Source organism: Tursiops truncatus, chromosome 2 (genome assembly GCF_011762595.2).
Source record: "Tursiops truncatus isolate mTurTru1 chromosome 2, mTurTru1.mat.Y, whole genome shotgun sequence".
NCBI lineage: Eukaryota > Metazoa > Chordata > Mammalia > Artiodactyla > Delphinidae > Tursiops > Tursiops truncatus.
Genome location: NC_047035.1, coordinates 98296032 through 98322601, shown reverse-complemented (window position 1 = coordinate 98322601; position 26570 = coordinate 98296032). Strand labels below are relative to the sequence as shown.

Sequence of the window (26570 nt, the reverse complement as noted above, 5' to 3'; positions counted from 1 at the left end):
CTCCTCCTTCCCCGAATCCTAAACAAGCCCGGGGGTGGAGGGGAGTGGTCTGGGGCGGGTGTGGGGGGGGGAAGAGGGGCCCGGGGGCAGGCCAGGCCGGGCCAGGAGGCTCGGCCTTTGTGGCTCTGTCCTCGACGGCGGGGGGGGGGGCGGGGCGGTGAGCCAGAGGGGGTGGGGAAGCGGGCCGGAGACCCTCAGCCGGGGCTTGACCCCCAGGTGCATTGTCCGGCGGGCCCGCCCCCTCCCCCCGGGGCCGCGACCCGGCCGCCACTGGGCCCCCTCCCAGCGTCTCCCTCCGCGGCCGCGCCGACCTCGCGGTCCCCAGACCAGAGGCCAGATGTAGAAAGTAGTCCCGAGGCCGGCAGCGGCGGCGCTGTCCACTCCACCGCCCCCGCCCTCTCCAGCCGCCGCCTCACTCCGCCCCCGGGCCGGACGCTCGCGCCCCCCGCCTCCTGCGAGCGGGTGTCCGTGCGCCGGCCTTGCCGCGCCCGAAGAGACCAGCCGCCGGCCGCGCCGTGCCACGCCAAGCCGGTGCCCGAGCGGGAAGCCCAGGCTGCGCGCGTCCAGCCGCTGCGCGGAGAGCGCCCGGAGGAGGGAGTCGGCAGGCGGACAGCGGCTGCGGGGCGGCCGGGGAGCATGCCCACCCAACCCTGCTGAATGGCGCCTTCCCTGCGACCCCTCGCCCGGCCGCGGCCGCCAGGGATGCTGCTCGGCGCGCTCCTGCTCCTGCCGGTCCTCGGCCCCGTTCCAGGTGGGCGCGCTTTCTTCTGTGCCGGTGGGGCGTGAGAGAGCGCGCGTGGGCAGGGGAAGGAGGCAACCGGGTGTGTGTGTGTTGGGGGGGGCGGCGGGTCTTTCGCGGGGGCGCTGACCCCCAGTCTCTGCCCCCTCCCAGCAGCTAGTCGGGAGCTGCCGCTGGAGCGCGAGGTACCGGCGGGCTCTGCGGGGGCGCGGGTGGCGGTGGGCGCCTCTCGCAGCGCCCGCCCCTCCCCGCTGCGCTCCCCCGGCCGCGCGCTGCGGGCCGGCGCCCGCCGTCCACTCTCGCCCCTTTCTCCTCGCGCCATTGTCCGCGCTCCGGCCGCGTACTCGCCTTCGGGGCCAGCCTGGGCTCCGCGCAGCCCGCCCTCCAGCCGGGGCCGCCGCGGCCGCACGTGGCTTTATTTATATTGTTTCCTTAGTGGCAGCCTCGCGGCGCAGGGGGCGCCGCGTTTCCGCGCGGCTTCCCCTGTTTGCAGTGGGGGCTTCCCCACGTTTTAGGGCGGGGGAGAGAATAGGTGAACTCAGCGCCCAGGTCAGACCCCTAAGTGCCCCCACTTTCCCGGATCCGGATCGAACGAGGAGGAGACGGGAGGGGTGGAATTGGAAAGAGAAGAGGAGTGGAAGTTTTGTGGCCCATTTGTGCCCCGGAGGGGAGGGAGAAGAGTCCCGAAGCTGAGAAGGAAGGTATCTAAGTAGGGTTTATTTCTAACAGCTAGGGATTTGGGGGCAGGGCCTGAGATATGTGCAAATCTGAAGATCCCTCCAAACTCCAGGCTAGCCTTGTGCAAACTTGGATGAACTAATTTTTCTCTTTTTGACGTGTTGCTTTATTCTTAAAGAGTTAAAAATTGTAAAGTGGATGCGGGGTGCGGGGTGCGCGGGGAGAAGAGGCGTTAAGAATTGGTTGTTTTATTTGTTTACAAGTTACAAACCCCAGACTTTCGTGGGTTTTTTGTTTTGTTTGTTTGTTTCCTGGAGGAGTTAGTTTTCTATTAGCAAGAGAAAAGGATCAAAGTCAGATGTGACTCGGAAACACAATGGGCGCCTTCCGGAGTGGTCCTCGCTGCGCGGGGCTATTAGGGTCGCTCGTGTCGCCCTGGGCATCCATTAGGAGAAGTCGGCAGCCAGGGCGTGGGAGCGTGACTAGTGTGTGAGGTTTGGAGGACCTGCCTTGATGAGAAACAGAGATCAGTCCCGGGGATCGGTACTCATGAATTCAAGACAATCAGAAGGAAGATGAAATGCGCTCCGCCCCTAAACCCCTCATACTCTACTCGGCCCCAATCAATATGCAAGACTTAAGCTAACCTTTGCGCTAAATGCAGGAGGTGACAGGGTATTAGTTGGTCATCGGATGCTTTTTCCTGACGGGAACCCGGGACGATGTGTATGCCTAGCATAAAGCCTTTACTCTGCTCTGATAAAAGTGTGTATTGGTTGATTAAGCAATCTCCCATCCCTGTTAGACAGTAAGGACCAATTAGTCACACATTTTTTTCCAACAGTTGGTAGTTCTAAAAAAAATGAAATAGAAGTTTCCTAATCCGATCACCCACTGAGTACAAGCAGCAAGAGTTAGCAACTTTTCAAAGTCAAATGTTTGTCTTTTAAATACCTACCATACTCTGCAGAAATTAAGTAAATGGGTCTCTTTCAAGGAGCAGAGACGAGAGTCCTTGCTATAAAAGGGCAGATATAAAAGTGCAAACTTGTCATCTGTCACAAAAGATAAACGCACTTCCCAAAGGAGTAGGTACCAGGGGTTTCAAAAACTCTTCAAGGGACAAGGAAATAAACTTGCTTGTTCACAGAGTCTGAATTTTGCTAATGATTTCTTGTAAAATTAGACTTTTACGACTTACTCTGTTCAAGATCTTTTTGACAAGCTTGTAAAAGTAAGCAAACAGCTTGTGCTCAAGAGTTTTCCTGATGATTTTGAAACTCTAGCAAGGTACTTGAGGACAGAATTCTTAAAAGGGGTAAAAGTTATTGAAATCTTCCCTATGCTTTTTAGTATAAGATGTTGTAAAAAGATTTCTCTGATTTGTTGAGAAGGTTAGCTGAAACTTAGATTGGTTTATTAAGGTGTTTGTACGTTAATTTATGGTTTGTTAAACTTTGTCTCATTACACTCTGAATATGTGTTTTACAATTGTGTGTTAAGAAATGATTTTACACTTATAATTCTGGGTATGCCTTTCCCCCCTTTTCCTTGTAGGAGTATGGTGCTTTAGCGAACTGTTTTTTATCAAAGAGCCACAGGATATAACTGTCACAAGAAAGGACCCAGTCGTTTTAGATTGCCAGGCTCATGGAGAAGTTCCTATTAAGGTCACTTGGTTGAAAAATGGAGCAAAAGTGTCTGAAAATAAGCGGATCCAGGTTCTGTCCAATGGCTCTTTATACATCAGTGAGGTGGAAGGCAAGCGAGGAGAGCAGTCTGATGAAGGATTTTATCAGTGCTTGGCCATGAACAAACATGGAGCCATTCTTAGTCAAAAAGCTCATCTGACCTTATCAAGTAAGTGTTTAAGTTCTTGGTTGTTTGACGTTTTTCACTGCTACATTTTGATTACTTCTCAATTCATTAGCATGCTAACCTGAAAAATCACACAAACATTAAGAATTTTCCTGGAGACAGTAGTTGATGCTAACTAAGGCATGCAGAAAAATCTGAGGAAAAAAATATCTAAATTCGAATGAGTGATTTAGAACAGAAGTCCCATTAGGTTTAGAACACCAAAACCTGTAGAGGTGGCTTTGTATAAATTTGTTTCAAACTGTGAAAAAAGTTGGATGAAAAGTTTGACCAACACAACAAAAGTTGTTCTAAAATCTCATTTTTGTAAATTAATAATTAAATTTTGAAAATCACAAGCAACTTTTTCTGCTTTGTAGATGGCCCTTAAGTGCTAAATCTTTCGTATAGCCCAAGCTTCCATTTCTCTGACTGCTTTAAGATCACCCATGTTGCTTTTTAATTGAAAGAGAGGGCATTGGTCAGTAACTCTCAAGCCTTTGAAGTATTCCTAGGCTTTTCCTGCTGGGAGAGAAAGAGATTAAGGCCATTTCCATATTATGCCTAATGGACTTAAACCAGATCTGCCCACTTTTTTCCAGTTGTCATAAAGTTTGCTGTCTAATGATTTCCTTTGTATTAACAACCCAGTCAGATCAACCATTTGTCCAAGTGACCCACTGCTTGGTGGTTGCCCTGGTAACTGTTGAGTGTAAACACGGGCCTAGGATAGTTAGAGAACTCCTTGTTTTCACTGAGGCTTTCCACCTCTTCAGGTGATCAAATACCCCACACTCAAGATTACAAAAGACAATGTAAATCTTAAGACAAAACAAAACACAGCACAACTGTATTTTAAAAATAGTTTTACAGGCATCCTAGCTACAAGCTTTTGTTAATCCACAAAAGATAGATTTTGCACTATACCTACAAATTGATCATTTACGAGATGAACAATAGGAGGAGGGAGCTCTTGAGATAAAGTCATAATCTTTAAGAAATAGTTTCTTCAGGGTCTCCACAGTTGAAATTCAGCTATTGGTGGGGGTTTCCTAGGTGACTTTATTGTAACAGTCCATGGCCATATTCATGCCATCCTCATTTCAGTAATATATTTTATTTGTACAATAATAATTAATAGTGGAAAATAAATTGCAAGCAAATATATTTTTGCATTGAAAAATGTCAGAAAAGTAGAGGTTTCCAATTCTAGTCCCCCTCTCCCAGAATAGTATAAACCTGAGAGAGTGTCTGATAAACTACTTTTTTTTTGCTGTGATCATTGACCAATAATCATCTTTTTGTGTTGTTGTTGAGTAGTGGTTTTTCAGTACAGTATTGTTTTCAGGATAGTGTGCTTTTTATGCTTATGTCCTGTTCATTTAATTTTTGTCTAATGTAAAATTGTTCTATAGAGTTGTAATTTTTCTACCTTTTTGGGTTTGTGGAATATTGTGTTTTCATATCCAGGAACTGTAACTTGTATTACCTTGCCAGAGAGGAGAGCGGCAGGATGGAAAGGTGGAGGGGGGCAGATGGGCTTTGAAAGATGAAGCATTTGTCATGACCACACGGTATTTCCAGGACCTCCTTAGAAGCCTGACAATTCTAAGGCACTCAGAAATACTTTGAAAATACACAGAGCTTTCAGTTTTCATAAATAAAGTCTGAACAGTATTAACATAGTAATAGTGAAACAATGTTAATATTGGCTTTTTGAGTAGCGTTAGATTTTGTATCTTTATAAAAATTATTAATGACAAATATTTTATTAGATGTGAATCATTTTGAAGACTTTTGTGGTGAAGTATTCATATTTTAAGTATCAAAAACTTTCCAGTTAAACTATGTAGAACATTGCTTTGCTGTTAAATATCAACTGTAGTATGTTAGTTATAGGAACCACACTTTTCATATGCACACATTTTATTTAACTTGGAGGAGGTGCTTTGCTAGGAAATTGCATTCAGTATTGTAGATTTAAAATAAGAAATGCATAGTGGGTTTAGATTTTTCTTTAGAAATGAAATTTCTTAGAGATTTGAAATTCACCAAGTTAGTTCTGATATCTGAGAAGCAATGTCCAATGACATTGTCGTCTCAGATGACTTTATTCTGTGTTCAGGGTAAGATGTTATACGTATTAAACAGGAAGAGAATAGGCATTAAGTGGACATTCTGTTTTTGTGGGTTTTTTTTAAAAGGTTAGTTCTCTCCTAGTTAGTGAAAGCAGCAGGGTGCAGGTATGTTCTTTTTATTTTCTGGTCAAGGATTTTGTCAGCAAACATATCTTTTAGTTCTGAAGTGTAATAAGTAGATCTGCACCTGGAAATCTAAAACTTTAATCTGTGCAAGTTTTAGATTTTTAACACAGGCAATCAAGTCTTGGTTTCTAAACTTAGGAACTAGAAGCTGAAAGTTGCACTCTAGGCAAGAATTCCATTATTCATGTGTAAATTAGGAATTCACAGGGTTAAAAGGTTAGAAACTGGCCAGGATGAGGTTTACCCTTGTGATAAAGAGCAGATGACCCTCATTCATTGGCCGAAGCTTTCATGTAGCTCTTCTGCAAAGTTAGTTATTGCCATGAATTGTTCTTGAGGAATGCAGAAATTCAAATGTGAACAGGCCTTTCCTTAAGTGTCACTATGGAGCCTTATCTCCCAGGCACATCAGAGCTGGCTGTGGGGACAAGGTTCCTCCCCAAAGGCCTGGAGGCTTTGCTTTCCTGTTGTTCATCCAAGCACAAAAGGATTTGTCTAACTTAGTTTTTCTAAGGCATCCCATTTTTAAAGGAAAGTATAGGGTTAAAGTAATATTTAGTTTTTTTAAAAAGTTAATCCTTTTTATTGATAGCCATTTTACATTTTCATGTAATGGAATAGAAAGGGGAGTAATGTGGGAGGCTCTTTTTCTAGTTGTATACAATAGTAAGAACAGAATATTAAACCATTTCCCATAAATTTCAGTATTTTTAACTGAGAATCAAATTTTCACTTTCATAGGTGCTAAGTCTTCACTACATAAATAATCTAATTTAAATATTTTAGGAGTGAGAAGTAATCTATGACATCTTGACATTTCTTGCAATCTAATTGTTGAAGTAAGATAAATTTCATAGGAAAGCATTAGTGTGGTAAAACGGTCTCATATTTCAACAAGTTTAAATTAAGATGAGACATTTGAGAGAAGTAAAGGAGGAGGCAGGTTGTGTTGTGTGATGTGTAGAAGACTGGCCAGTAAGCTAGTGATTGAACAGGAAGCTGGTTGTTTATTTCCTTTCCATAAAAGGTGGAAATTGAAGTCTTAGGATAGAGGGAAAGGGAACATAAAGCTGGCTTATATTTGTTGGGTTTTTCAGGACAGTTTGCTTGGGTGCAAAATAATTTTTTAAATGAGCATTTGTAGCTGGAAGACCATAGGAATTATTATAACTTTATGATGGATTTTTTTCTCCGAAATTTTGAGATTAGTTTTAGCATCCATAAAATTGTTTTTTGGGGGGCTGTCTATTTCTGTAATTTTATGTAGCAGTAGTTGTTTCCTGTAAAAGGATGTAGGTTGTTTTCCATGAATAAAATGTTTATTACTTCAGTTTAAGTTGAGATGAAACTTGAGGTTTTTTGATGAGATTAATGAAAAACTGTTCTGTGAGTGTGGTTCCTCGCTTAAAGAGTAGTACATAAATTATAGCTCAAAGCTCATCTTGAAATGTGAAGTTAAAATATATTGAAAACATTTAGAGTCATGTTCGAAAGAAAAGAGGGTGGGTGGTATATTGAAAAGAGAAAGGTAAGAGCTATGAGACTATTAGCCTAGATTTTGAATTTTATTAATGATCCTGGACCCAAGATGGGCAAGAGTTTGCTTCATTGTCACTTTTTATTGAGATTTGTAGATGCTGTAAAGGACATTGTCTCTTACCTGTGTGCATGTTTACTTCAAATCAAGCTGTTAACAGTTACTTGCCCTAACGTAAGAGTGCTAACACAAAAGTAAAAGTTGTTTGATTTTGGAAAAATAAGACAGACTGAGATATTTACAGAGACCAATCTGCCAACATTGTAGATAAGATTCAGATGGTGCTTTCTGGGTCTAAGAAAAATCATCTTTAAAGAGAAGGGGGTATGGTTCAAAAGTACATATTTAAATTAAAAATTTACTAGCTTAAAATTGCATAAGTTAAATCAGGGAAGTAAAAGCACATGTAGTTCTACAGGCTTATTTACGATGATACTTGGTTCTTAAAGTCTGTCTACCTAAAAGGTTTATCAGGTACCTGGTGATCTCTGGGTAATGGAACCAGTTTTTCCCACTTTGCACTTGATTAGTGAGGATCATTTCTCATCTGCAGAAACCTGTAATGCTATCTCACTGTTTTTCAAAGTTGTTGGATTTTTTATTTTTCAATGAAGCAGGGTCCACTGAGGGGTAGAATTATAATTTGCTTTAAGATGTATAAATGTGTTTATTTTATTTTTGTCCAGCTTCTTAATGGAATTTTGAAAGGGCATTTGGTATGGCCCTCTTGTGTCAACTAGCTCTGATTATTCTAAAGAAAGGCCCTAACTCTCAGCACTTGTTTGCCCAGGCATTTGTTGTCATTGCTCCTGAATTTAACAGCTGGGCCTATTGATGAAGTCCAGAGCAGTTTAAAAGAATAGCAGAAAACAAATCTCTTAAGCAGGGTGTTAGGTTGAAGGAGTATTTCAATTCATAAGTACATGCATTTGAGGTTACTTTTTTGAAAACCCTAATATTCTTGACTACAATTTTGAGAGATGATTTTTATTTCTCCTAGGCAGAGGTGCTCAGTTAGGGTTGATTACTTTCAGCTTTTAAACTGGCAATTACTATTTTTTTAATGGGGATTTTATTTTTCTTTAATTTTTAATTTATTTTTGGCTGTGTTGGGTCTTTGTTGCTGCATGCGGGCTTTCTCTAGTTGCCGCGAGCAGGGGCTACTCTTCGTTGAGGTGCACGGGCTTCTCATTGCGGTGGCTTCTCTTGTTGTGGAGCATGGGCTCTAGGAGTGCCGGCTTCAGTAGCTGTGGCTCACAGGCTCTAGAGCGCAGGCTCAGTAGTTGTGGCACACGGGCTTAGTTGCTCCGTGGCACATGGGATCTTCCCGGACCAGGGCTTGAACCCGTGTCCCCTGCATTGGCAGGCGGATTCTTATCCACTGTGCCACCAGGGAAGCCCGGCAATTACTATTAATATGAAAATAATAATGTTAAGTCAGGCATTTTGCTGAGGATTATAGTTGAATTTTAAAAACAGCACTGATTATTGATATGTTTTAAGAGAAATTCTAAAAGTTGTACCCCAAATAAAGTTTTTGTTGTCAGGGCTATTTTATTTTTTAATTTATTTTAAAAATATATTAATTTATTTCTTTGGTTGTGCCAGGTCTTAGTTGCAGCACGTGGGATCTCTTAGTCACGGCATGTGGGAACTTAGTTCCCTGACCAGGGATTGAACCTTGGCTCCCTGCATTGGGAGCACAGAGTCTTAATCACCGGACCACCAGGGAAGTCCCAGTCAGGGCTGTTTTAGTACTTCTGAGAGTTTATAGTGTTCAGACTCTTTATTAAAACATTTTTAAAATTCTCATTTGGTAAAAAATCTTGGTAAATGAGAGGAAGAAGAAGATATGGTTGTAATCATTGAAGCAGTATTGGAAGTTGTCCTAACATGGTAATCTGCACAGAGCAAGTTCACAGTCAACAGTTGACAATGATGTACAAAAAAGGTAAAAATGTTCCAAATTACCTTCAGCAGCTATAATTCTGAAGCCAAGTGAACTGCTTTAGGGATATGTATTGCAGAGGATAAAGGTGTCATCCTCACAAAGGTCTCTGACACTAATCTGACAAATACTTTCCTGACTTTTACATTCCTTGGGTTTTTTCTTTTTTTAACCTCTGGTTCTCAGAAACTGCTTTTGATGAGCTTTAAAAGCCAAATTCTTATAGACTGAGCAGAAGGCATGAATTTAAAAGGTTTGGGAATTTTATTTTTAAGTTTCTGGAGGGTTTGCCTTTTTCTTGTGTTCATATATGTATATTTTACAGCTTTAGCGTTTGTAGTGGCTAGATTAATCAAGTAACTATTGGAGAATGCAATCATTGTTCAGGGTCCTGGTTTCAAACTTGTATCCTCATTGGATTTGTTGTTAGGACTGATGGAAAGAAAATTTTCTTTAAAATTTTTGCTTTATGAAACTATAGTAAATCCCTGTTTAGAACAGTGTGACAGTTTTTTTTGAATGATATTGCTTTATATAGACTACTTTCTCTAAATAAATCATATTCCTTTGGAATAATCCTCCAAAATGACCTTTTTATTGTTTTGTAGTCTTTTTAGTACTACTCAGAATGGATCTTCCACTCCACCAACATTTACCAAATAAGTAAATAAAAAAATAAATTTATTTTTTTTTTTTCGGCTGTGGATTACATTTCTTAGGGTTTCTCAGCCTTGGGGCAATTGACATTTTGGACTAGGTAATTGTTCATTGCAGAGGCTGACTTTTGCAATGTAGCATGTGTAGCAGCATCTCTGGCCTCTATACACCAGATGCCAATAGCACCCCTTCCTAGTTGTGGTGACCAAAGAATGTGTTTTGGGAGGCAAAATCACCCCTGGTTGAGAACCACTGATGTTTCTGAGAGTAGTGCAAAACTTCTTTCCAAGTGTCACTAGGCTGTTAGTATTTTAACTGTTTCTGCGTTAACTTGATATTCAACTTTTTTTGGTTTTAGCGGTGTTAAATTTATTGATTGGAGACGACTTACTATTTTTAGGTACTGTCAAGGAAGCTAGATAAAGAAATGTATTTGGATTGTTGTTTGTCTAATTTGGAGTGATGCCTTTCCATCCCTTTTCACACATAGTACATTGAAAACGGCTACTAAGAGTTTACCCTTCTGTAGGTTCATTCATTTTGATTTCAATATTTCAGATCTTTTGGGGGGGATATCTAGTCTAAGAGTAAATGCAAATTTCATTTAACTGTGTTTATGTAGCACCTTTTTTTTCTTGATGTGATGGACACCATAGTTGAAGAGATATGAGAAATCTCCATGTGTGGTTAGTGTTAGAGAACATCTTTTGTGATGCTCTGCATGGTGAGAAGTAAAACTGTATGAGATTAACAGCCCAGAGAATAACATTTGCTGTGTGGTACGTTTTTCATTGGGTGAATGGTTAACCGAAATATTTTCAGCTAATTCAGTGGTACCATAGACTTATTTTGGGCAGAAGCAATTTCACTTCTGCAGATAATTATGTAAAGATGGTAGCATCTTGTGAGGGCATCAAGGGGTGACAGAAAGGAAAAGAATTAGACACTAAAGTATATTAACTAGTACATAGAAAGTCACAGGCAAATTGAGTGGTTATTATTGAAATATTTGTTTTAGATTACTTAGTAGTAGTGGGCAGGGACTTCATAGTTTTTATCTTTCCCAGGATATCACTCTATGTGTGTGCTTCCATTTTGATTAAGCTGTTTATGCTAGTAAAAGTTATGATTGTTGCTACATGCAGTTAGTCACCCATAGAGGCCAGTAGCCACTGGTGGCTCAAGTGGGCAAGTTGAGATAGATGAAGGAGGAAGCAGAATATTTTAATGAGTGATTCTAGTGCTGAGCAAGTCTGGCTAAATGTTTTTGGCACCATGTGTTCTATGCCAAAAACGTTACTTGGAGTAGAACAAATCATCAGTTAGTTCAAAATAGAAGAGAAGAATGCGCATTTTCATTATATTTGAGGAAAATAGTGTTTGAGTCAAAACAGAATTTTAACATTCTTGAGTGCTTATTTTCCTGTCCTTGTAGTCATTTCATAAAGAAATTATGAAGTTGACAATTTCCAACAGCTGGTAAATACTCTTCATGCTGCTAAATTTTTACTGAGTTGATGGGAGGGGTGAGGTCGGAAAGCAGAAAGAATGACTAAAAGGCAGAAGAGCCAAGCATTAGTGCCTTCTCCATTGTTGGTGACTTATACGACTTTAGACAAATCACTTAATCATTCTCATCCTTGTCAGATCCTTGTCTTATCTGTAAAAATAGGTACCTGGGGGGAAAAAAGGGAGGGATGGATATTGAGCAACACAGTGCCCTTAGTTTTTTAATTCTGTTATTGTAATTCTAAGTAAATGGCCAATAAATTATATTTTTTGTAAGGGTGAGCCCAATCACATTGCAAGAGAACCATTTAAGTCATTGAGAAAAAATTTTTAAAAGCTAGTCAGTTATTTAACTTGGTACTTTTAAGGATTCATACTCTTGCAGTGGCCCTTAGGAAGATCTGCTTTTGGAGATGGGGAGGCCTTAAACCAATACTGATAATTTGAACTAGTACTATTTTTAAGAGTCTAGAAAAATAAATTACTTTGTCTGGGATTGGACAATTCAGAATAGTTGTGCTGCTTTGAAGGTTGATGTAGTGTAGGAGAGGTATAACTTTACGAATATGTATCTGGTTCTGCTAATAATTAATAGTGTATTCTAATGTTTATTGACTCGGTGTTTAAAAAAATAGTGCTGGTTTCATCTTAAGAGAGTTTTGCTAATGTTATTAGTGTTTTAATAGAAATAGATTATATTGGCTTCCCCACTACGACCGCCAATTCCTGTTAAGAATGATAAGGTTTAATTTTTCCTCCAGCTTTCAAACTGAATTAGCTTGAGTCCCTCTGATTGGATTTAAAGTAATTTCAATTAAAGTACTGACCTCAAACTGGACACATAACAAGAAAAAAATGCTTTGATGTTGGTATTGCATTTTGGTATTTTTTTAAAAGGGAGTTCACAAATTTTCTTAAATAATTTTATCAGCTAAATGTGTTCACTGTTTTCTTAATAAAAAGAATTCACTTTTTGTATATTTAAGAAAGCCATATTTTCATGCCCTGACTTAGTAATACTTTTAACATAATTTTAACTGAGGGACCAACTTCAGTAAAGCAATAAGATTACCAAAAGTTTCACCAAAAGCATTATGAATGTTATCCCAGTGATGGAATATGATTTCTTCAAAGCCTATAAGTATCTTTACCTGGATGATTTACTGCATTTTTAGAAATCTGTGATAATTAATACTTGAAAGAAAGTACACAGACAGAAGAAACTTTGTGAAATTTAAGTTGAATTTTCAGTCTACCAGTTGTCAACTTGGAAGCTCTGATATGTAAGGAAAAAATTTTACTGCTTAGCACATGGTACAATGAGAAATTATAAGTGGATCCACAGTTGGTCGGTAGAAAGGTGATAATTTTCTTACCATACTAGAATCGACTCCACCATTCTTTTTATTTTTTTAATTGAGATATAGTTAATGTACAATATTATGTAACTTACAGGTGAACAACATAGTGATTCACAAATTTTAAAAGTTATACTCCATTTATAGTTATTATAAAATATTGCCTATATTCCCTGTGTTTACAATATATCCTTGTAGCTTATTTATTTTATACTTAGTAGTTTGTACCTCTTAATCCCTTACCCCTATTTTACCACTCCCTGCTTCCCTCTCCCCACTGGTAACCACTAGTTCTCTATATCTGTAACACTGTTTCTTTTTGTTATATTCACTAGTTTGTTGTAGTTTTTAGATTCCACAAATAAATGATGTCGTATAGTATTTATCTTTCTCTGACTTATTTCACTTAGCATAATCCATCCAAGTCCATCCATGTTGTTGCAAATGGCAAAATTTCATTCTTTTTTATGGATGAGTAGAATTGTACGTATATGTATACCACATATTCTTTATCCATTCATCTGTTGACAGACACTTAGGTTGCCTCCATATCTTGACTATTGTAAATAATGCTGCTATGAATGTTAGGGTACATCATGTATCTTTTTGAATTAGTGTTTTGGTTTTTTTGGTGGGGGGATATATATACCCAGGAGTAGAATTGCTGGGTCATATGGTTTTTAGTTTTTTGAGAAACCTCCATACTGTTTTCCGTAGTGGCTGCACCAATTTACATTCCCACCAGTAGTGTACAACAGTGCCCTTTTCTCCACATCATCACCAACATTGTTCTTTTTGTTCTTTTTGATGATAGCCATTCTGACAGGTGTGTGGTGATAGCTCATTGTGGTTTTAATTTGCATTTCTCTGATGATTAACAATATTGAGCATCTTTTCATGTGCCTGTTAGCCATCTGTATGTCTTCTTTGGAATAATGTCTATTCAGGTCTTTTGCCAATTTTTTAATCAGGTTGGTTTTTTTAATATTAAGTTGTATGAGCTGTTTATATATTTTGGATATTAACCCCTTATCAGTCATATCATTTGTAAATATTTTCTCCCATTCAGTAGGTTACCTTTTCATTCTGTTGATGGTTTCCTTTGCTGCTCAAAAGCTTTTAAGTTTAATTAGATCCCATTTGTTTATTTTTGCTTTTATTTCCTTTGCTTTAGGAGACAGATCCAAAAAACCACTGCTACAGTTTATGTCAGAGTGTTCTGCCTATGTTCTCCTCTAGGAGTTTTATGGTTTCCACTCTACCATTCTTTATCAGAACAGAAGGAAAGTGATTTATCAAAGTTTTTTCCTATAGACAGCTTTCCAAAGGGGATGACATTTTTAGAAAATAAAAGACAAAGAAAATACATTATTATTTTCCACTGATCTCCAAACTTTTAAAGACTTGTTTAGAAACTGGCTATGAACATTTTGAAGAGAGAACCTTAAGATCTGTAAAACTTATCCTATAGTCAGTAGAGAGTCCTTGCTTCCTAATTTGACTTGCAGTATCATTCTGCCTTTCTCTAATATGAGTAAAGAGCACAATTTGTAGTCTTAGAAATTTCTATTTTGCAAATAATAAAGATGAAGCTGGAAGGAGTTAACTGCCTTATCCAAGGGCACAGCTGCTAGATCTGAGACCAGAGCTCAGGTTTGCTAATTCTTGTCATGAATTTGAAATGCTTAAATGAAGATTTTGTCCTGTTATTGTGTGGAAGTGTATCTTATTATATTCAAATATCTCTTCACACCCAGAATATAGAAAAGTGAATGGTAATGGGATTGACCCTGAGGTTAAAGATACTTCTTACATTTCTTTTCTTTTTTTTTTTTTTTTTTTTTTTTGCGGTACGCGAGCCTCTCACTGTTGTGGCCTCTCCTGTTGCGGAGCACAGGCTCCGGACGCACAGGCTCAGTGGCCATGGCTCACGGGCCCAGCCGCTCCGCGGCATGTGGGATCTTCCCGGACCAGGGCACGAACCCGTGTCCCCTGCATCAGCAGGCGGGCTCTCAACCACTGTGCCACCAGGGAAGCCCTACATTTCTTAATATTTATGTTAAAAATATTTTATCATTGTGCAACTTACCCTTTACTGTACTTATATAAGGTTTTGATGTTGTTTTTGTTGATGTAATGAAAATCACTAATGTGTTTATATTTTTACTGGTCCTGTAACACTTCATGGAACTTCTTTTCTTGTGGATAACTTCAATGTGGGGAGGTTGAGCTCTTTTCCCTTTAGAGGCTCAGTGTTTGTTGATACATCTGTCCAAATGGAAGTTTCATCTAAAGCAGTGATTTTCAGTGTGTCTTTGAAGAACCTCCGATGGAGTGAGACTCTTTTGTAATTAAAAGGTTGTTTTTTTTGTTTTTTTTCTTTTAATGAAAACTACTATTTATTTATTTATTTGCTTGCTTGCTTGCCATGCCGCACAGCTTGCGGGATCTTAGTTCCCTGACCAGGGATCCAACTCAGGCCCTCAGCACTGAAAGGGCAGAGTTGTAACCACTGGGCCACCGGGAATTACCCAAAAGGTTGAGTTTTAAATAAATGGTTGAGCATGTGTCATTATTATCTTATGGGAAGAGGGGCATAGTGACAGCCTATATCTAGCTTGGAAATGGTTTTTATAATGACAGTTTTATTGAGATAGAATTCACATACCACAAAGTTCACCCTCTCAAAGTGTACAAGTCAGTAGGTTTTGTGCATCTGTCACCACTGTCTAATTCTAGATTATATCCATCACCCCAGAAAGAAACCCCACACCTCCCAACTCTCCCCTCCCCTATTCCCTGGAACCACTAATCCAGTTTTTGTCTCTGTAGATTTGCCTTTTCTGGATATATTATAAAAATGGAATCATACAGTATGTGGACTTTTGTGTCTGGCTTCTTTCACTTAGCATAATATTTTCAAGGTTCCTCCATGTTTCAGCATGTGTCAGTACTTCATTCCTTTTTTGGGGCTGAATAAGGATCTGTTGTGTGATATACCATCTAGTCATCTGTTGATGGACACTTAACTTGGATTGTTTCCATCTTTAGGCTATTCTGAATAATTCTGCAATGAACATTGGCACATAAGTATTTGTTTGAGTCCCTCTTTTCAGTTCTTTTGGGCATATACCTAGTAGTGGAATTGCTAGGTCATCTGATAATTCTACATTTAACCTTTTGAGGAGACACCAAACATCTTTTTATGTGCATATTGGCCATTTGTATATTTTCTTTGGAGAAATATCTATTCAAATTTTTGGCCCATTTTAAAAAAATCGTTTGTTGAGTTGTAGGAGTTCTTTATGTATTCCGGACAGTAAACCCTTATAAATTATATGATTTACAAATATTTTCTCCAATTCTGTATTTTTTTCATTTCACTTTCTTGATAATATTCTTTGATGCACAAAAGTTTTTAATTTCGATGAGGTCCAGTTGATTTTTTCTATTGTTGCTTGTGCTTTTGGTGCTATATCTAAGAATCCATTACCACATCCAGCGGTAGGAGTCCAAACTCACACTTTTGCATATGGAAATCCAGTTGTCCTACCACCACTTGTTGAAGAGAATATTGATTCCCCATTGAATAAACTTGACATCCTTGTTGAAATCAATTTGCCATAGGTACATAGGGTGTGTTTCTAAACTCTAAATTCTGTTCCATTGGCCTATATGCCTGTCTTTATGCCAGTACCATGCTATTTTGATTATTGTAGCTTTGTAGTAAGTTTTTAAATGAGGAAATGTAAGTCATCCAATCTTGTTCATCTTTCCTAAGACTGTTTTGGCTATTCATGGCTCTTTGCAATTCCATATGAATTTTAGGATTGGCTTTTCCATTTCTGTTGGGTTGGCCAAAAAGTTCCTTCTGTTTTTAAATAAAAATAAAAGACACATTTTTCATTTTCACCAAGAACTTTATTGAACAAAATATTCACTGTTTTGTTCCACTACCTTCTACCATTTTTCAGGCAACTTCATAATTCCGTCTTCCCAAAACTTTTAATCTTTTTTGAGCAAAGAACTGTTCCAGGTGCCTTTTACAGGGAATTGAAATTTTTTCCATTAACAGAATTTTGTAAAGACGAAAATAAATGGAAATCTGAAGGTGCAATGTCTGGTGAGTATGACAGATGAATCAGAACTTCCCAGCCAAGATGTAACAATTTTTGCCTGGTCATCAAAGAAACATGCAGTCTTGCATTATCCTGATGGAAAATTATACATTTTCTGTTGACTAACTCTGGACACTTTTTGTCGAATGCTGCTTTCAGTTGGTCTAATTGGAAGCAGTACTTGTTGGAATTAATCATTTGGTTTTCTGGAAGGAGCTCGTCATAGAGGACTCCCTTCCAATCCCACCATATACACAACATCACCTTCTTTGGATGAAGACCGGCCTTTGTTGTAGTTGGTAGTGGTTCATTTCACTTGCCCCACGATTTCTTCCATTCCACATTATTGTACAGTATCCACTTTTCATTGCCTGTCACAATTTGTTTTAAAAACAATGTTTTCATTACGTTTAAGTAGAGAATCGCATATGGAAATACAGTCAAGAAGGTTTTTTTGCTTCACTTATGTGGAACCCAAACAGTAAAGCAATTCACATAACCAAGCTGGTGCAGATGATTTTCAGCGCTTGATTTGGATATTTGAGTGTGTTGGCTATATTTTGCCTGGTATAATGTTGATTGTTCTCAATTAATGTCTCGATTTGATCTCTATCAACTTCAGCTGGTCCACCCGACCAAAGAGCATGTCCAGCGAGAAATCTCCAGCATGAAACTTCGCAAACCACTTTTGACATGTTCAGTCACAGCACCTTCTCCATACACTGCACAAATCTTTTTTTGCGTTTCAGTTGCATTTTTACCTTTCTTGAAATAATAAAGCATAATAGGCTGAAAATATTGGTTTTCTCTTCCATCTTCAATATTAAAATGGCTACACAAAAATTCACCAGTTTGGTAAGTCTTTTTTTTTTTTTTTTTTTTTGCGGTACACGGGCCTCTCACTGTTGTGGCCTCTTCCGTTGCGGAGCACAGGCTCCGGACGTGCAGGCTCAGCGGCCATGGCTCCTGGGCCCAGCCGCTCCGCGGCATGTGGGATCTTCCCGGACCAGGGCACGAACCCGTGTCCCCTGCATCGGCAGGCGGACTCTCAACCACTGTGCCACCAGGGAAGCCCTGGTAAGTCTTTTTTTAAATGCAAGCTGATATGACAGCTGTCACATACAACCTAACAAAATTGTTTCAAATGAAGTTAAAGACAACTAAGTGCTACTAGAGCCATCTTTCGGAAAACAACCGAACAAACCTTTTGGCCATCCCAATACATAAATGAATGTGGCGTGTTGATATGGATTGCATTAAATATGTAGATTGCTTTGGGTAGTATTGATATATTAACAATATGAAGTCTTCCAGTTCACGAACAGCATATCTTTCTGTTTATTTAGGTCTTTATTTTCTTTCAGCAATATTTCACAGTTCTCATTGTACAGATATTTCATCTTTTTGGTGAAATTTATTTGTCACTATTTTATTCTTTCAGATGCTTTTGTAAATAGAATAGTTTATTATGGGTGTATATACACACAATGGCTTTATGTGTATCATAAAGCCATTGTGTCAATCTTGTATCCTGAAATTCTTCTGAATTGATTTATTAGCTTTAGTAGCTTTCTTACAGATTCTTTGGAGTCATATATATATACATGTATATATAAAATCATGTCATCTGTGAATGATATAGTTTTACTTATTTTTCTCCATTGGATGTCTTTTATATCTTTTTATTATTTAATTGCCCTGGCTAGAACTTCTATGTTGAATAACCTCTGTTTCCAGTTCTCAGAGCAGAAATATGGCTATTATTACTGCAAGGACTGCAGCATATGATGGGAAAATACTTATGTGTTGTACCTACAGGGTACCAACAAGGTTTACTTCAAGGAGTTTTGCAGAACTTGCAGAAGTCTTATAACCCTTACCAAGTGAAGAATATCACCTATCAAGTAAATCAGATGTTTGCATTTTGTGTCTGAATTTGGTGGCGGTAGAGAGTTTTAGTGTGTTTTCTTGAGTGTATTTTCTAAAAGAGGCTAGGTTCCCAATGACCTTAGGTTTTGATTGCTTTTTAGTAGGAGTTGTAGAAATAATACTCAACTAGGAAATGGGGCTTCAGTGAATGTTTCCTTCTGCCCTTGCAAATCTTGGTCTTATTAACCTCTTTTGAAACTTACCTCACGTGCATTATGAAAGAATATTTGCTTTACCTGCTATTCAGAGTCTACTGTAAATAAAAGAAGCAAACTGAAAAATAGACTACTTTTCTACCAAAAATGTGTGTGTGTGTGTGTATGTATGTGTATGTGTATGAGAAGCTTTCTGTCTTTCACCATTGAGTGTGATGTTAGCTGTGGGGTTTTCATAAATGCCCTTTATCATGTTGAGAAAGTTCCCTTCTACTCCTAGGTTTCTGAATGTTTATTCAAGAAAAGATGTTGGATTTTTTCACATGCCTTTTCTGTATCAGTTGAGATCATATAGGTTTTTTTCCTATGTTCTGTTAACGTTATATATTCCATTGATTAATTTTCTTCTATTGAACCACTTTTGTGTTAAGATAAATCCTACTGGGTCAGTATAGTCCTTTTAATATGATGTTGAATTCAGTTTGCTAGTAGTTTGTTGAGATTCTGCATCTATATACATAAGGGTATTGGTCTGTAATTTTCTTTTCTTGTGATGTCTGCCTGGCTTTGGTATTAGAGTTGGCCTCATAGAATGAGTTATGAAGTATTCCTTTCTCTTCTGTTTTTTGGAAGAATTTGGGAAGGATTGGTGTTCATTTTAATTTAAATGTTTGGTAGAATTCACCAATGAAGCCATCTCGTCCTGGACTTTTATTTGTTGAGAGGTTTTTATTACTGATTCAGTCTCTTTGCTTAGTATAAGTCTGTTGTGATTTTCGATTTCTGAGTCATTTAGGTAATTTGTATGTTTTTGGAATTTATCCATTTCATCTAAGTTATCTAATTTGTTGGTGTACAATTATTTATAGTATTCTCTTATAATCTTTTTAAAAAAAATTTTTGTAAGGTCGATAATAATGCTCCTACTTTCATTTCTTATTTTAGTTATTTATGTCTTCTCTCCTTTTTTTTTCCTTTGTTAGTCTAACTAAATATTTGTCAATTCTGTTCATCTTTTCAAAGAACCAGTTTTTGGCTTTGTTGATATTATATGTGTGTGTGTGTGTGTGTGTGTGTATATATATATATATATGTTTTGCTATCCTGTGTTTCATTGATCTCTACTTCAATCTTTATTATTTTCCTCTTTATACTAGCTAGATTTAGTGTTTACTTTTTTTTCTATTTCCTCAAGGTATAGTTTAGGTTATTATTTTGAAAGCTTTCTTTTTTAATGTACACATTTATAGGTGCATATCTCCCTCTGAGCACTGTCATAAATTTTGGTATGTTTTATTTTCATTTGTCTCAAAATACTTTCTAACTTTTATTTTGGTAATTTCTTCCTTGACCCATTGGTTAAGAATGTGTTGTTTAATTTCCACATATGTGTGTTTTCCAGTTTTCCTTCTGTGCTTTTACTTCTAGCTTCATTCCACTGTGATTGGAGAAAATATTTTGTATCAACTTAATACTTAAAAATGTATTGAGGGCTTCCCTGGTGGCGCAGTGGTTGAGAGTCCGCCTGCCGATGCAGGGGACACGGGTTCGTACCCCAGTCCGGGAAGATCCCACATGCCGCAGAGCAGCTGGGCCTGTGAGCCATGGCTGCTGAGTCTGCGTGTCTGGAGCCTGTGCTCCGCAACGGGAGAGGCCACAACAGTGAGAGGCCTGCGTACCACAAAAAAAAAAAAAGAGACTTGTTTTGTGGCCCAACATACAGCCTATCTTGGAGAATGTCCCATGTGTACTTGAGGAAAATGTATCTTCTACTCTTGTTGGCTAGAGTGTCTTTATATGTCTTATTAGGTCTAGTTGGTTTATAGTGTTCTTTAAATCCTCTATTTCCCTACAGATCTTCTGTCTGGATGTTCTGTCCATTATCGAATGTCTTGTATTGAAGCCTCTAAATGTTATTGTAGAACTCTCTATTTCTCCCTTCAATTCTGTCAGTGTTTGCCTCATATATTTTGGGATTTTGTTGTTCGGTGCACATATATTTATAATTGTTATTTTTCTTGATAAATTGACCTGTTTAGCTGCATATAATGTCCTCCCTTGTCTCTTGTAACAGTTTTTGACTTAAAGTCTATTTTGTCTGATACTAGCATAACCTCTCAGCTCTCTTTTAGTTACCATTTGCATGGAATACCTTTGACCATTTTTTCACTTTCAACCTGTTTGTTTCTTTGGTTGTAAAGTGATTCTCTTGAAGACAGCATATAGTTAATAAATCATTTTTTAATCCATTGCACCAACCTCTGCCTTTTGATGGAGAGTTTAATCCACTTATATTTAATGTAATTACTGATAAAGAAGGATTTCTGCCATTTGATTTTTTTTGTATGTCTTGCATGTTTTTTTGTCCCTCATTTTCTCCACTACTGTATTCTTTTGTGTTTAGTTGATTTTTTCATGGTGAACCATTTTGACTCCCTTCTCATTTCCCTTTGTGTATATTTTTTAGATAGTTCTTTGTGGTTACCATAGGGATTATATTTAACATTCTAAATTTATAACAATCTAGTTTGAATTGATACCATCCTAACTTTAGTAGCATGCAAAACTCTGCTTCTATGCAGCTCAGTCTCCTCTTTTATGTTATTGTGATACGTTACATCTTTCTATCGTATGTGCCCAGTAATATAGATTTATAATTATTCTTATGCTTTAGTCTTTTAAATTATGTAGGAAATAAAAAGTGGAGGTGCAAACCAAAAATATGTTAGTTCTGACTTTAATATTTTCCTATTTAGTTACATTTACTGGAGATCTTTATTTCTTCATATGCCTTTGAGTCACTGTCTAGTATCCTTTCTTTTCAACATGAAGGATTTCCTTTAGCATTTCTTGTAGGGCCAGTCTAGTAATGAGCTTCCTTAGTTTTCGTTTATCTAGAAATGTGTTAATTTCTGCCTCATTTCTGAAGGACAGTTTTATTGGATATACAATTCTTGGTTTATAGTTTTGTCTGTCACTTCATGTCATTCCACTGTCTTCTGGCCTCCATGGTCTCTGAGGAGAAACCAACTGTTAATTTTATTGAGGAATGATAAGTACACGACAAGTCTCTTCTCTCTTGCTGTTTTCAAGATTTTCTATTTGCCTTTGTCTTACAACAGTTTGGTTATAAGTATATTTATGTGCATATCTCTCTTAATTCATCCTCTTGGAGTTCATAGAACTTGGGTTTTCATCAAACTTGGAAAGTTTTCAGCCATTATTTCCTCAAATATTCTTTGTACCCCATTCTCTCTTTCTTCTTCTTCTGGAACTCCCACAGTGCATATGATGATCTGTTCAGTGGTGTCCCTTAGGTTCTTTCACCCATCTTTGTTTTTGCAGATCATTATGTTCTTCCCTTATGGCTTTATTTTTGTCTTTTCTTTCATGTTTTTAAACATTCTAAATCGTTATCTTGCAGTTTTCTTCAACTTTACTGTTATCTCAAGTTCTCGAGGTGCCAACCTCCTTGTTTTCTATGTCTGGTGATTTTCCTTAGGGCAGATGGTTTCCTTATGTGACTTGTAATCTTTTATTATGAGCTCATCTTCACTAAGGCTTAATATATCTTATATTATGCAAGTGTTTTTTTCTGTTTGGTGCCCCCCAGTTTCACTGGTCATGGACCAATTTGGGAACTAATTCTTGGCTGCTTTACATTATTTATATAACTTTATAATCTACACCAGTGTGTAGTAAAGGCCAGGGGTTTATGTTTGTCACGGGAAACATTTCTTCTCATCTAGAATAAACCCTCCTTGTTGCTAATCTTACTGGTGGGTGAGTTTTTCTACTGACTCTTTCTTCAGGTGCTTCTGGGATTTCAGCTTCAGGTCTCAGTTATTTATGTTGTGATGGAACAAAACCACTTTCTCTTCCTAGAAGCCTCCAGTGCCTGTAGCCACCTCTGGACCATCATGGCACCAGGCCAAAGTTTACTATTCTGTCCTTGCCCTTAAATTTTTGTTAGTGCTGGTGATGTTGTTTTGAATATGTTCTGTATAGCATTTCTACGTGGTTTTAGTGGGAGAGGGCATCTGTATTTACTCAGCCTGCTGTTTTGTAGGAAATGAAAAGGATGGCATCTTGAAGAATCTCTTCCTACCTCAGAAACTACACGCCTGATCTTTGAGGACTTAGTTCCTAACTTCTTAACTTCACATCTCTGCATAATCCTAACTCTCTTCGTTTTATTTCTCATCATCCCTCCCAGCTACATTTCTGTCTTTCCTTCCTTGTTGTTTCAGCCCAGTCCTAGTTAGTGGGATTTTTCAGTGACCTTGACTTATATTCCCTTCCACTGGCAGAGCACCCAGGAAAATGCTTCGCACATTGTAGACATTAAAGCACTTACTGGTTTGTTGAGAATTGTGTGTTTAGGCTTATTTCTGACTTGGCACTGTCATTCGTTGCTTCAACAAATAGTGATTGAAAGCCTACTCTGCTAGGTCCTGAGAATACCACAATTAATTAAAAAAAACAGTCCTTGACCTCAGTGATAGGTGAGTGGGAGCAAGGAATTCATAAATAAATAATATTTACAACAGTATTGTTGTGCAGTAGTAGAGTGTATTTTTGGTAGAGCTGCATATGTAATATTATTTTTTCCAACTTTATGTTGAAAAATTTTAAATCTATAGAAAAGTGGCAGGATAGTATAATGAACACCTGAATACGTTTCACTTAGATTCTTAGCTGTTCATTAAAATGTTGCCACATTTACTTCATCCTTCTCACTCTCTCTAAAAATGTAAGTTGCAGACATCATAACATTTCACCTCTAAATACTTCCCTGTGCATCTCCAAGTCTGGGGTGGGAGGTGGGAGGTACTTAGGAAGAGATACTTGTGGTAGTGATGCCTAAGCTAAATTTTAAAGGAAAACTAGATTTTCGTTAGATGAGGGAGGTGATTAGTCCAGTAAGGTACAATAGTAAGAAACAACATGCTATGTGTGGAATAATAAGCTTTTTGGTGTTGCTAGAGAATATATTTCAGGGAAGTGAGACCCAGAAATGGAGTTGGAGATGTGGGCAGGATCCACTCAAAGAAAGACTCATTATATACCAATGCCCTTTTAAGGAACCTGGAATTTAACCAGGTTCCTTAAAAGGAACCAGGTGAATGATGAAGAGCTGCAGGGGACTGGACTGGTCAGTTTGTGTTTTAGATTGATCACACTGGAGTCTTGAGGACAGAACTCAGGTGCACAGGGATGGAGGCTGTGACAGTAGCATGGTGAGAGCTCCTAAGGGCCTGGACTGGAGCACCAGTAAGGGGGTGAAGGGAAGACAGATTTAGGTTATAATTAGGATTAAAAATTGGCAGTACTCGTTAGATGTGGGGAATAAGGGAAAGGGAGAAGTTCAGGATAATGTTGATATTTCTAGTTTGGGTGACTTGGTGAATGGTGGTGTCACCAACTGAAATGGAACACAGGTGGAGGAGCTAATACAGGGAACAAGATGATGAGTTTTGCTTGGAATGTGTTCATTTTAGGAATCTGTGAGATACCTGTGTGGAGCTGTCTAGCAAGTGGTCCAACAGAGCAGTTGTGAGTCAAGAGAGGCCTGGCCTAAAGATAGTGAGTTGAGCATCACCAGGACTTAGGTGGAGTTTAAGTGATAGGTAATTTTGAGCAGGATGGGTGTGCAGTGCAAGGAGCATGGGCAACCAGCAGAGACAAAAACAGTCCTCAGGAAGGTAGGTGGAAAACCAGGAGAATACAGAATCACAGAAGCCAAGGGAGAAGTTTCAAAGAGTTTATGAAGCAACATCAGATGCAACAAAGAGTTTCAATAAGACAAGACTTGAAAAGTACCCTTTGTTCCAGGCTATTAATAGGTCATTAAAGTCTTAGAGCAGTTTTGGAACAGTGAAAACAAGCACAGTTTTTTGGGGACACAGAATTTTTCCTAAACCTTATCAGTGGGATAATTTCTCATTGTTTTAATATTGTCCAACATTATTTTCAAATTATAAATAATACTTTTATGCTATGATTTAGCAAAATAGTACCATTTTATACTTTCCTGAAACTTTTATCAATGTCATGGTTATTATCAGAAAATTAAGTTATTTAACTAGTATAAATGGTTAGATTGCTATTGTATTTTATCTGAAATAACTATTACACATATACAGTTCTGCCTTGGGGGACATGCTCTTTAAAAATAATGATCAGTGAGTGTATGAAACCGTTAATAGCAGTTCATCATTTGTTAAAGTTCTCTGTGACATCCATTAAGTTGATGTTTGCTCAAAATATACACTTCTAAAATTTTAGCATACCAAGTCTTTAACTTGAGAAGGAAAGCTTGATTTTTAAACAAACTTCCCTGTTCTATATCTTCTAATATCAACTTTGCAGATAATGTTCATGTGGTATAACAAATGTAGCCATTTCTCAGTAACCTGTAAATATTTGAAATATTTTAGAAAGCCAACCGAGACAAGGAAAGCAATCAATCCCACAATCCCTGTACTATTATGTACCCTGTACTATGGCTTTTCTAAACAATTCAGTTATTCATTTTTAATAAGCAGCCCAACTAAGATACTGGTTTGAAAGTGTGTATATTTATAAAACCAGATACATATGTATAATATGTGTTTGAGAAACTATTAATGAAAAGTAATTTGAGTCTTAAAAGGCCTATCATTATAAACATGGTATATCCGTAATATTTGAGAAGGCCAAATGAAAATGTTACATTAAAACTTGAAGAAATTTTTACAAGGAGTTTTTCTTTTAAGAAAAGGATTTCATGTTAACTTTAAAATGCTGGACACTTTACATATATGATAGTGAAAATTACAGTGATTTTTAAAAATACAAAACAGGGAAACAAAACTTTCATCTTAACGAAACAGCAGCATAGGTGTTAATAAGAGAAGGTCATTAGGCTCTTCAAACATATTGTGTCCCACTACGTAATAGTTCACTAGATTAAATGAAATTATTGATTTCTGCCTCATTACTGACATATATATATGAGCAGTTTCTTTGGCACCATAGCACAATGTCAAAGGTCTTTGGTCTTTTCTTTCTTTGGAAGAATAAAAGCTTTCAGATGGCAAATCCCAGAAACCTTCACTTTGTGGCCTCTCGCATAGAATTACTAGAGAGGCATGCTTGAAAGAAACGTCTCATAAATCAGCAGGAAAGAGCCTTTACCCTGTAAGTCTTCTTAAAATCATCGACTACTAGTAGAATTCCACTAGAGGATAATATTCTGCTTTACCCAAATTTGATAGTTTTCAGTAGGAAACAGTTTGTTGTAACATGCCTCTTTGTGTCCTCTATTTTATGGGAAATATCATTTATATTTTTAGTTAAAGCATTCAGTTTGAAATGTTAGAATATTTCACCTGTGTTAAATATATACATTTTCTACTTTCCTGTAAAAACCAGGTCTCCATGACATCAGGATGGACCGGTAAAGAGTTAGGGATTTGGGAATTCCCTGGCGGTCCAGTGGTTAGGACTCAGTGCTTTCACTGCAGGGGGCCCAGGTTCAATCCCTGGTCGACGAACTAAGATCCCACAAGCTGCGAGGCAGAGCCAAAAAAAAAAAGTTAGGGATTTGGATGTTTCCATCACTTAATTGGGTCATGTAACTAAAGCCCTTGCATCAATGACTGGATTTTCCACCTTTCATCAAGATGTTTTGGTATCATGTAGCTAAAACCACAATTTTTACTGTAGCTGGCACACCACTGTGCGCATGAGGATGTTACGAGACATGAATTCTATTGGAGAATAAAAAACCCTTTCAGTTTCATAATGGCAGCTTGAGTTTTAGGGATTAGCAAGTTT

General features: G+C 38.2%; 1 protein-coding gene across 3 annotated transcripts in view; it reads left to right on the top strand.

Annotated features, from left to right (window-relative positions):
* The first annotated feature begins 436 nt into the window (after positions 1-436).
* Positions 437-26570, top strand: part of PRTG (protogenin) — a 132999-nt gene continuing 106865 nt past the window's right edge. For 2 of the 3 annotated variants that reach the window (XR_012330126.1, XM_019951066.3), the window contains exons 1-2: positions 438-751; positions 2975-3277. Coding sequence is in view for 2 of the 3 variants with exons in the window: in XM_019951066.3 (XP_019806625.1) it covers positions 658-751; positions 2975-3277 (397 nt within the window). In the remaining variant the exon portion in view is untranslated. Of the gene's footprint in view, positions 752-2974; positions 3278-26570 lie in introns of all 3 variants that reach the window. The other variant, XM_073801039.1, reaches the window with a different exon arrangement.